Below are 12,371 nucleotides of genomic sequence, written 5' to 3'. Positions count from 1 at the left end.
AAGGCCTAAGGTAAGTTCTCTCCAAAACAGAAGTGCCATTTTGTCTAACATGAAGTTCATGGCACTCCTGGATGGAGGAAACTCATGATGATTTTCTTCTTTTATGGATAGTACTTTTATTTTTCTTCTTCTTATCCATGTTAAGTACCCAGCATGGCGACTGGCACAGAGTGGGCATTTAATAAATGGTGTTTTTGTTAATAAGGACATAAAATTCTGATGCACACAGCTCCATGGTTCATAGAATAGATTCAGAATTGAGGGGTTCTGCTTTTGATCTGGAACTTTCTTCAGTGACCTCAACCCTATTCCATCCAGGGTTCTCACGCAGCACTCTGGGAAACTGCTTTCCTAAGTCTTCCCCCAACCTGATACTTTTTTTCTTTTTCAGCTTTTGCCTCCAATCCACTCCCTTCATTTCTGTTCCCTGTAACTCTTTCATAGATTCTTCACCTTTTCATCAGAACATCAGGAATTACACTGTTTTTTAGACAATAGACAGATAAACACACACACACACACACACACACACACACACACACACGGAGGGAGGGAGGGAGGGAGGGAGGGAGGGAGGGAGGAAAGGAGGGAGGATGGGAGGGAGAGAGAGAGAGAGAGAGAAGGTTTCTGTGTCTAAGCCCCAAATAATTCCTATGGCCACAAACCTCGGCATGTGAAGACCCTGGCGCAGCATTTTCATCTGAAAAATAATCATTGTAATGAACTCTGATTTTTAACCCAAAAGTAAAGCTGTTTTGTTCTTGAAAATCTTTTCACAGTGGAAATATGTTGACCTTTAAAAAAAAAAGAATTGGTTGCTATGGAGTGTGATTTTATGGAGGTTCTATTAAGTACATAATGGGTTTGAATATTTGACTCAAACAAATAGGTAAACATGAAGTAATGGATGCAAAGAATCTTGAAACTGGAAACAGTCGTTTGTATTAAAAGGGGGGAAAAAAAGAATTATGTGGATTTGTAGGGTCTGTGGCTTTATAGTTTTAAGGATGCTCCATGTTTTTTCTTCAATAGGGGACGGAGAAGTAGGGTTATGAAAGGGAATGGGACATGGACTTTCTAAATGATCTAGGGACTGAAAAGGCAAATAAACCTTATATTTAATTAGTTTGAATAGCCTAAAAGGAGGAAGACTTTTTGTGCTTGATGACGAGGAGAGCTGCAAGAAGGTTGGGAATAAAAGCCATAATGCTTTGAGGCCATTCTGACCTAATGTTTTAACCCATATTCAGAGGGTCTGACTCTAACATAAATAAATCAGTGCTTCAGGGAAATTAGAAAGGCGTGTTTTAATTTCATTTAGAAAAAAGACTGGAGTTAAAGTAAATTATATACTAATAGCTTTTGTTTGGTGAATAAGAGAGTGAATGATAATAAGAATGATAATGAGATAGTGATAATTTATATTTTGCATTTAATTCTTTATCAATATTCTTTAAACCTGTTATATGCTAACATTGTTTAACTGGCTATTTTAATAAGGAGTCAGAGCTCTGATAAACTGAGAGTAAGAAAATCCTGTAAAATTTTTAAGGTGTCTCTCAGTCAGTTTAGACTAGGATGAAACACTTCCATTTAGAGAGAGAAAGAATGGGAGGTGCACACAGTAGGTTTGATCTGTTGCAACCTTGAAATCCTGTTTGGCTAACATTGTGGGGCTCCCTTAGCCAGGGCGTGTGGGATATGCTTTGATCAGACCCAGATTCTGCTTTTTGAGCAGGGCTCACCTCCCCAGTACTCTTTGTGATTGCTGGCTCCACCCAGCTGGGAGGTTCCCCCCCAATATGCTCTTTGGCTGCATCTGAAATAGTGATGGCAAGTATAACTCTCCCTGTCTTGATTTAATGGTAGATTACTAGAACTCTACCTTTACACTGTTTTTTTCTGAGTCCTCTTACCTACGTAAAGGGATTTCCAGATGCTTCATTTTGATTCCCGCTTGTAGGAAATGTATTTGGTTGAAAGGTTTTACTGGGCACTTCTACCTCAGAGGCTTTTCCAATCGTATCTTTTGCTTTGGGGGGATAGAAATAGTTGGTTTTTTTCCAGGGGATAGAAATAGTTGGTTTTTTTTCCAAACTTGCAAGGCTCTGAATTTCTGGACTGTCTTCATTCTCTTTCATTTTTGTTTGCAAACCTGCCTACTCTTTCCTGAGCTCATGTCTTTCTTGTGTTACCTCACCAAATGCAGACAATAACCTCCAACACACATAGCTGGCATTCTGTTCCCAGTGTCCTCCTTTAGAGGTCTTATTGGACCTCTAGGTACAATATCTGCCTCTCACGTTACTGCAGGCAATAATTTTACCAAATGTTTTGCCATTCATAACATTGGTCATCATTTATCTAGCTTCCAATTTCATTGTCATCATAGCCTACCACCTGACCACCATGGACAATGCCACCATTTCAGCCTTTTGCTGTGGAACCCCCTCACTTCTAGGCATCGATTTCTGTATCCACATGTATTCTGCTAGGTTGTGCCAACATTTCTTGATTAGACTCCCTTTTCTTTCTTTCTTCCTTCCTTTCTTTCTTTCTTTCTTTCAAGTTGGTCCAATTTTAGTGAAATCTGTTACAGAAGACAATTCAAATAGGAAGCACTGTCTGTGGTTTTAAGGCCTATAGAAATCTGAATTATGTTTTACTGCAAAATAATATAAAATACATTAATTCAAACTACGGTGCAAAAAGATTTTAATTATGAATGTATGTCCTCATTAAATATTTGCAAATGTTTAGACTCCCCTTTCTTGAGTGAAGATGAAACCTCTTGAGGGTTGGATTTGTAAAGCTAAATGTGTTCATTTAGCTCTCAATATATCCAACAATCCCGTGTCGTTATCTTATTGGTTAATATACCTGTGTTTGCTTTCGTTCCATAACTATATTTTAAACTCATTAAGGTAGAGACTCTACTAGTACAGTCTATTACCTATAATGCAGCACGGCTTCCAGAACATGGGAGGGCATACAAAAATCTTGCTTAATTGAATGTTTGAACAGCTGTAATATTTTACGACATGGAGGCTGTGTGTAACTCATTCATACCACTACAGAGCTTCCTGCTGTCTTTTTCTGTGGGCCCTTGGAATTGTGTGTAGAGTGCTGTAGCTGTTGGTGTGTTGAATGATAGCTCCACTTGGATTATTGAAACTCTTAAAGCCAGAAGCAGCTTGGGCCACAAGTGGTACAGGGTCAGTTAGTGAAGGGCTTCCGCCATAATCAGCTTTGTGTTCATCATATATTTATTACTGGGTCCCCAAATAAGAATGGTTTATTATTGTTAGAAGAAAGAATGATCTGGATCCACTGATGGAATTCAAACTTGGTGATGGTTGATTACTAGTTTGACATCCTGATAAGTTAGTTAGTTTTACCTTGATGGGGGAAAACTTTGTGACCATTGGGCACATAAAAATTCAATGTTGCTTCCTTCTTACATAAAAAAAAATATTTAATTTTCTCTGCAACCAGCAAATCCTTCTGTATTGAATCAGACATTCTTAATTCAAGGCGATTTCCTTGTTTCTTCTTCCAGGAGAGCTGCTGTGGTCTTCTCTGCATGGAGGTATGGCTCTGCGTGGAGAAGAGACTGCTGCAGAAAGTGAGTGGCTCAGCCCACTCAACTTAATATGCTTTTAAGGGTCTATTGCACGTATTGCTCTGATAGCTTGTGTGATACAAGCAAATCTGAAAACATGACTCTTGATTTCACGGTGTCAGCTTCACCGAGTATATGGAAGAATGTATCCAGAGAGGCCTTGAAAATTCTCTATAAGATGGGCTCAGGGAAAGCCCCTGAAGGGGTTGCCTAGGGGACTTGTCTTGAATTGGTGTATGCATAGAAAATATACTGTCTTAATTAATTAATTTTAAAATGAATTTTTATTGGGGTTTAGTTGATTTATAATGTTGTGTCAGTTTCTTCTGTACGGCAAAGTGAAACAGTTATACATATACATATATCCACTCTTTTTTAGATTCTGTTCCCATATAGGCCATTACAGAGTATTGAGTAGAGTTCCTTGTGCTATGCAATAGGTTCTTACCACTTATCTATTTTATATATAGTAGTGTATATACGTCAGTCCCAATCTCCCAATTTATCTCTCCTTCCCTTCCCCCTTGGTAACCGTAAGTTTGTTTTCTACATCTGTGACTCTATTTCTGTTTTGTAAATAAGTTCATTTGTACCACTTTTTTTTTTTTTTTTAGATTCCACATATAAGTGATATAAGTGATTTGTTCTTCTCTCTCTGACTTACTTCACTCAGTATGACAATCTCCAGGTCTATCCATGTTGCTGCAAATGGCATTATTTCATTCTTTGTTATGGCTGAGTAATATTCCATTGTATATATACACTGTCTTAATTTAGATTGTATACTTGGGGATATATATTTAGAGAAGGATGCTGGCAGAGATTACTGGGGGGAACTGAAGTTACCCCAAGTCCATGAAGACCCCAGAGAACCATCCTAAAACATATAAGCAAGTGTGAGGTAGACTAAAGATGAGCACAGAGTAATGAGGGAGGGAGCGGTGATTCAAGGAGGTCTTCTTAGGGGGGTTACATTTCTGATTGTCCCAGAGGAGAGGTGTAGAGAAGAACGCACAGGCATGGGGAGGAGAAACACGGGTGAAAGACTCATGATCACAGAAGAATTTTGATCAATCTTGGAGGGGCTTCATGAGCCCAAGAGCTGTTTCCTCTTTATTTCCTACATTTAAAGAAAATGGGGCAAACTTGTTCAAACACGTGATGGAGGAGAGTAAACTTACCCTGCTAGAATGTGCCCTGCCTTATTTACAGGTCATGTGTAATTTTACCTGATCTTAATGGGCATTAAAAAGAGTAAGTTATTGTTATTTCAGAAATGTCTGTGTATCCCTAGGCTATAATGCCCAGCATACAGCAAGTGCTTAATAAATGTTGACCTGAACTGAACTAAGATAAATTAACATTTTTGCAAGTCATTTAAAATTACACATCAGAGCATTTAAAGGTTCTACTTGCTAATCCATTTAGTTTAAAAAATCAAACCATCTTCAGTCAGACACAGCCAAGATAATAGTTGTTTATATGTTGTATAAGTAACGATTATCAATCTATCAAACACTGGTAGGAGTCTAACCATGGGGTTAAAACAGAATTAGTTCAGGGAGACCATGAAACTAACTGCCTGGGATATAATTTCTGAATCTCTCACTGATGCCATTCATTTCTCTGGTTTTGTTTTTTCCATTCATAAAACGGAGCTAAAGATAGTCCTCTGTTTAATACCGAGCCTCCTCGAAGGATGACTTATCCACTTAAATCTCAGTTTACATTGCATGACTGGAAAGTAGAATGTAAGGTGCGTGACTAGAGTTCTTAGCCATTTTGTGGAAGAACATGAAAGATCATGACAGCAGTTTGTCACTTGGTTCATCTCTGTAGTACATAAGAAAATTTGCTGTAGTGTGAGGACAATGGGGGTGGGAGTGGGGCAGAAGAAGAGGAAGATTTGATTCTTTTTTCATCATCCCTTTTTAGGGTCCCCCTTCGATTCCCCTTCAGGAAGTGGAATAGAAAAAAAAAACAAACACTACATTCGTCAGTAACTCTGGGGCAACCACAAGTTAGACAGTAAGCAGGTCAACTGAAACAAGGACAGAGATTGCTATAAAACCAACAGTGCTCTCGTTGACACCACACGGGCACACAGAAGGCAACACAGCACAGAAAGAGCTTCCTGCACAAAACAGGTGACCAGAGCAAAGTGACAATGACATTCCTGCGTGACATGGCCATGGTGAGTAGTCAGGATCATTCTTGTGTTGGTCATCCCTAGGATTTCAGGAAAGCAGATTTATAAGGAATGATGCTAGGTTGGGGTCTTTTGGGGGGTCATTTCTTTAAAAAACAGAGCTGACTTTAACGCTGATCCTTGTCTGGTGGAGAAAAAGAAAAAATAACCAGAAATTATAATGGGGTGTAAAACCATAGCTCTTCACCGATGGCTCTGGCATAGTTGGTGTTAGCTTTTGAAGTTCTTGACATCACAAACTGGACATGGTCTCTCTTGTGGCCACCATTGTAGAGTTAAGTTGGCCCTCATCTCATGGGGGAGCTTAGCCAGACTTTTAGGATCTGTACATGTTGATTTTAACCAAGGAAGCTGGGGCCCCAATAGGGGTAATGATTCCCCCAAGATGAGCAGATGACAAGGAGTGCCCTGGATGCAGGGAGTGAAACAACCTGGTGATGCACTTGGACAGCTCCTATGGGAGAGACATTTGACACATCTCTGAGAGCTGATCATTTTTGCATTGTCTCCTTCCTCCTGGAGGAGAGGAAGATGTTAATGTGATGGAAATCTGCATCCCCTGGGTCTAGAATCTCACCTGGCATTCGTCAGGTAAGACCTTCGAAGAATTTAAAATACAGCAGCATGAAAGCAGGGCTTGGGAAACCATTCACCATATTATTGGTTTAAATACTCCTTTTCTTCTCTCTTTTTACAAGCCATGCAACTTAAAAGAGATTGGATTTCATAAAAGGTCATGGCATATGGTGATGATAATACTATGTTATATTCATATACTGTTTTAGAGATGGTAAGAAATGCAGCAAAGTGCAGTAGTTAGCGGGCATGGGCTTTGGAGTCAGACAGACCTGGCCTCACCACTTACCAAGTGTGGGATTAGCCTCTCTGTGCATTCTTATTCCTCTTATCTGTATAGAGGAATAATAATGGTATCTCCCTCATGGAAGGATTGATTGATATCATTGAGAATGACTAAACCTATTCTCTGAAATAGCAGATATATGCAGGCATGGCTTTTAGTTAACTTGGCCACTTTAATATAACAACCAATAAGGATAGAGAAAGCATTCAATAAATTTTTTTTTAATTGAAGTAGAGTTGATTTACAATGTTGTATTAGCAACATTGGTATATAGCAAGTGATTCAGTTATATATAAGTGAATAAATAAACCATAATTTCCATTATGGTTTATTACAGGATATTGAATAGAGTTCCCTGTGCTATACAGTAGGTCCTTGTTGGTTATCTATTTTATATATAGTTGTGTCTATATGTTAATCCCAAACTCCTAATTTATTCCTCCCCCACCCCCTTTCCCCTTTGGTAACCATAAGTTTGTTCTCTATGTCAGTGAGTCTGTTTCTGTTCTGTAAATATGTCCGTTTGTATCATATTTTAGATTCCACATATAAATGATATTATATGGTATTTGTCTTTCTCTTTCTGGTTTACTTCACTTAGTATGATAATCTCTAGGTCCATCCATTTTACGGCAAATAGCATTATTTCATTCTTTTTATGGCTTAGTAGTATTCCACTATATATACATACATATATATATATACACACACACACACACACACACACACACACACACACATACCTCACCTTCTTTATCCATTCATCTGCCCATGGACATTTAGGTTGCTTCTATGTCTCAGCTACTGTAAACAGTGCCACTATGAACATTGGGGTGCATGTATTTTTTCGAATTAGAATGTTAAATATTAATATTAATGATGTCATCATTTTTACCTCTGAGTCTTGCACCAATCCAGGGGAGTGGATTGGGATGACTTTCCCCATTGTCAGCTCAATGAATTTAAGTGATTTAACATCACTGGATACTCTATGCCCAAGAATGAGGACATGAATCTAGGTTTACTGGCTCCAAGTAATATTCTTTTCCTTGAATGGTTCAGAAGCAAGATTTCTGAATTTAAAGCCATTGTGTTTAAACAGATTTGTTGGATAGTTCTGTGTTCTAAAGCCACGTCTATTTTTGGTTCCTTTGAAGAAATCTGTTGTACTGTCAGCAAGAAACGTGACAGGGCAAAGGACATTAGAATAGGATTAGAAATTGGAGGTGCAGGCACACAGGACATCCTCAATACGGTGGTAGGGCAAACTCTTATGGGCTGGGAGCTGTCCGGGTTCTGGAGCATGTTCCTACATGGGGTGAGCACGAATCACAGGTGAGTTCAGGAGACAAGTGTTCAGATGTTCTCTTTACAGGAGTTCACAGTGCAGTAAGTAAAAGGTTGGGCTGAGCATGTTGGGAAGCTAAGGACCGTCTTGTCTAAGCAGGCATCCTTTTACTTTTTAAAATGTCATAGTGCTTTGTCTAGACAGACGTTACGTGAGGGCAAATTCCACATCTTTCTCGTCCACTGTGTATCATTAGGACCATGTAGACTTAACAATAGTACCTATACTGAATACTCTCCATGTCCCAGCCCTGCTCTTCATGCTATATATGGGTCCTATCATTTAATCTCCACATTTGCTGGTGGAGGAAACTGAGTCACAGCTAGTAAGAGTCCTGGAACTGAGTTATGGACCCAGGACTTTTGACCCCAGAGACGGGAAAGAGTTGTTGAATGAATGAATGATTGCAAGAGACAAAAGTAGACACCTGCTGATTATCTGGAGGGAAATCAGCCTCTTTCAGGCTTATCTGGGTCGATCTTGCTTTCAGCTTCTTTTTAGTATCAGCTATAACTCACGGAAGGTGTGAGCCTGAACGACACTGAGCCCTGAGGATGAAAGTAACTCACTTTCAGCCCTGGGTCTGCGTTATGTTGAGTATTGGTGACGAGGCTTGTCCATCCCCAGAGAGGGTCGGTGGTCACCGTGGGGTGAGCAAAGCAGGTCATGAAAAAGGGAAGCTGGAGAGATTTTTAGCTCTTCCTTTATTTTAGTTAGGTCTTCACTGAACGCTTTCTTTGTGCACTCCTGTAATACCAGATAAACGGGTATTTCAATGTCAGTATAAAAAATATATTTTCTGGAGCTAAAGAGAAATAGTTTCCATTTCTCTCTTGCGCACCCTTAGTGCCTCTGCTTCCTTCAGTCAGCATGGGTCATTGGAACTCTGCTATAGTCGGTTTTGCATGGTGTTTTTCTTAATGCGTTGAGCTTAACTGTGTTGTTAATTTAAATGGATTTGTTTTGTTCATGCATTCACTCACTCGCTCTTTCATTCATCCAGAAAGTATTTTGGAACACCTGTTCTATGACATGTTCTCCTGCAGGAACTTACCATCTAATAGGTGTAGATCTGTATGAACACAAATACTGCATGTCCAGACAATAAAGAAGGGCTGCTTGAGTGCTAGATGGTAAAAGCTTTATGAATGAATGACTTTCAGGACAGTTCCTGGAGGAGAGGGAGTCCTAGTGGGGCCCTGATGGAAGGGGAGGATTTGGATGGATAGGGGTGGGGCTGTGTATTCCAGGTGGGGGGATGGCTGGGACAAAGAGTTTTGTGGAGGATTCATGGATGTGAGGTTGGAAATTAAAAGCAAGAGTTATCATTTCTTAAGCCCCTATTTTTATTGTAGGTGCTTGACAAAGAACGTTTTATTTAATCTTGGGAATATTATTATGAAGCATTATTATTATTATATATATTATTATGCTCTGGCTGGAAAGAAGAGAAAGCAGAGGCTCAGTGAGGAGACCAGGTCAGGATTTAAACCCAGTCCCAGATCCTGATATCTGTCTTTCTCCCTGTTCAGGAGCTCTCGGACTGTGGAGGGCTCAATCGCCAGGCTAATGAGCTTAGTTCTCAGGTTGGTACGCTGGTAGCTTATTATGACTGTTCCTGTTGCCAGGTGAGGATCTGAGGTTCAGAGAGGAGCCCTGATCCCATCCCAGGGATGCTGAGTTCAGCTGAAGCATGACCTGTCTCTTGTCAGCAAGTGACACCGGAGTCCCTAACCAGTTCCATTCTCATCTATTTCCAGGTCAAGTCCCTGCTGCTGTTGACATTGGGGCTGACCCTCCTGGGGGAGGTGGCAGGTCGGAAAAGCCCCAAAGCTGGGGATCCTGCCCTCTGCCCCCCTCCGGAGGACCACACTGTGAGGGTTGACATCCGCATCCTCAGGCAGAATCAGGGCGTTCCCCTCTCACATGGCTTCCAGAACCGCTCCAGCACCCCCTGGGATTACAAGTACGTGCCAAGGAGACTGACCTCCACGTTCTTTTGAAAAACATGTTAACTTATTCTAACCATAAGTAGAAAATTTCAAAAATATAGAAAAAATAATAGTCCTGACATTCACTCTGAAAAATAGAAATTCCACTTTCCCTGGATGCTCACATTTTCTTGCTATTTTGGGCTAAGTCCTCCTATGTGGTCGAAGGTCTATTTTGCTTCCAAACTCTCATCGACCCTTTGCCCTTTTCTGCTTCACGCAGCCCTGGATTTGGAATTTACAAACTTTCTGTGCTGGAAGAGAGGACTCTTTAAAGCAGCCCACATAATGGTCTCTGCATGGAGATAAATGGGAACCAGAAAAGTCAGTTCAGAGAGAGCCACTCAGATTGGATTTCAGTCTTCAAGGAGTGTGGAGGAGGCCAGAGTGGAGGAGAAAGGCCAGTTTGGGAAGGGGATGCTAGGTGAGGATGTTCAGGGTACAGACTTGGGATTTTGTCTCACATGGAGGTTCTCGGAATAGCAAGCACTCATTTATATGCTCTAAATATAAGTATGAAAACAGAGCCCGAGGGCCATTAAAAGTGCTTCTGGGGCTGCCTGCACTGCTTGCCTTGGGAAGCCAGAGTGTACGCTTGCCAGCTGGCTGGATTGGCTTTGCTGCCTTTATTCCCCCTGGCAAGGGGGCTATTCAGGGAGAAATTGAAAGAAGGCATTGGATTCACCAACCCCCCAGGGCTTTGGTTTTCTTTCCCAAGCAGCAGGCTTTGCAGACTGTACTGGGGGACCTCCTAGTGATGTTCAGCCTCTAACCAAAGGATGAATGATGATTATAATAATAAAAATGAAAAGGAAAATGAACTAAAAGATCTAACATGTATGGAATGCCAACGTTTTACGGTGTGGCGTTTCATACGCATTTGTATCACCGAGTGTTGGTAACAATCCCACAGGAGACGAATTTGCGAACCCCCATTTTAAGGTTGAGGGAACTGAGGCCTAAGGAGTTAAGCACCCGCCACGGGCCAGCGTCTGAGTCCAGGTTGTCTGCTCCGCGCCTGCGCTGCCGCCCTGAGTTGCCCGGCACCGCCTCCCTGCAAGTGGGCGCCCAGTGCCGCGGGGCCCCCATCCTTTGTGCATCTTTCCCCGCCTCCCACCCCCGGTCTCACCATCGGCTTCTCCCTGCTCCTCCTGCAGCGTCACCCGGGACCCCCACCGATACCCCTCCGAGATCGCAGAGGCCCGGTGCAGGCACACGGGCTGCATCAACGCCGAGGGGAAGGAAGACAGCTCCATGAACTCCGTCCCCATCCAGCAAGAGTTCCTGGTCCTCCGGAGGGAGTCCCAGGGTTGCTCTCGCTCCTTCCGGCTGGAGAAGGTGCGGGTGACTGTTGGTTGCACCTGTGTCACCCCCATCGTCCGCTACGTGCGTGGCTTGAGGGCGGCAGATCAGCTCAGCTGAAGAAGCTGTAGAAACGCCCCTCTTTACCCAGCACTTTGCCATGAGTCCTGTGTGGTTCCCAATTCTCTCCACTTCCCAGGTCTCTTCATAAGATCTGCATGGGACTCTCAAAGCTCTGTATTAGATAGAGTAACTTTCTGGGGCTTCAGAATCTTTATACGGTCCTGAGATGTTCCAATGTCCCACCCCCCTGAAAATAGATGGAGGAGAATGCAGGACCCTCACCTACTCTGCTTATGTGCTATCACGACCACCTCCCAGCCATGCCGTCATTGGATGGGGGCCCTGTTGGTAAAATGGGCTTCTGCTCCACAAAAGGCAACAAATAAAATAAGCACAATGTAAGAGTGTGTGGGAGGGTCTGCGCAGGATGGGGTGGGCGGAAGAATGGAGATAAGGATCCAGCACCTGTTTATTAAGCATTTGCTAAATATAGATGAGGTTGGCCTGATATTTATACCTCTAGGGAAACTGTTCATGTATTTATGATATATTGATTATATGAAATTGTAGGAGAAAAATTAATATAACAAGGACTAATATAATAAAGTATTGATGATTGAAAATAGTTTAGTTGTTTGTTTCCAGTCTCAGCTTGTACTCACAAACCTTGTGGACCTGAAGACTATGAAATTCTATATACCTGTCATCTGTTTTTTCGTATTTCATCAGAGTGCTAGTGTCAGAATTATTATTATTATTATTTGTGTGTGATCTTGGTGATATTAGCTCCCCCCCCAGCTTTCTTGAGACATAATTGATAAATAACATGGTGTAAATTTAAGTAATAACAATGTAATGATTTGATACATGTATATATGGTGAAATTATTACCACAATAAGGTTCCTTAACACCTCCATGCCTTCACATAATTCCTTTTTGTGTGTGTGTGATAAGAACATTCAAGATGTACCCT

General features: G+C 41.5%; 1 protein-coding gene across 1 annotated transcript; it reads left to right on the top strand.

Annotated features, from left to right (window-relative positions):
• The first annotated feature begins 5,789 nt into the window (after positions 1–5,789).
• On the top strand, positions 5,790–11,454 carry IL17F (interleukin 17F). The gene is made up of 4 exons (XM_065885972.1): positions 5,790–5,816; positions 9,574–9,627; positions 9,802–10,007; positions 11,190–11,454. The coding sequence occupies exons 1-4, from the start codon at positions 5,790–5,792 to the stop codon at positions 11,452–11,454; spliced, it is 552 nt and encodes a 183-aa protein (XP_065742044.1).
• The last annotated feature ends 917 nt before the right edge of the window (positions 11,455–12,371 follow it).

This window comes from Phocoena phocoena, chromosome 10 (assembly GCF_963924675.1).
Source record: "Phocoena phocoena chromosome 10, mPhoPho1.1, whole genome shotgun sequence".
NCBI lineage: Eukaryota > Metazoa > Chordata > Mammalia > Artiodactyla > Phocoenidae > Phocoena > Phocoena phocoena.
Note: the sequence above shows the minus strand (reverse complement) of the source record. Positions and strands in the feature narration are given on the sequence as shown.

Bases quoted from the DNA above. Each gene is read 5' to 3' on its own strand.
- IL17F (XM_065885972.1), top strand. From the start codon at position 5,790: ATGACATTCCTGCGTGACATGGCCATG. The intron at 5,817-9,573 runs GTGAGTAGTCAG...CTCCCTGTTCAG, and splicing joins TCCTGCGTGACATGGCCATG to GAGCTCTCGGACTGTGGAGG. The intron at 10,008-11,189 runs GTACGTGCCAAG...CTCCTCCTGCAG, and splicing joins AGCACCCCCTGGGATTACAA to CGTCACCCGGGACCCCCACC.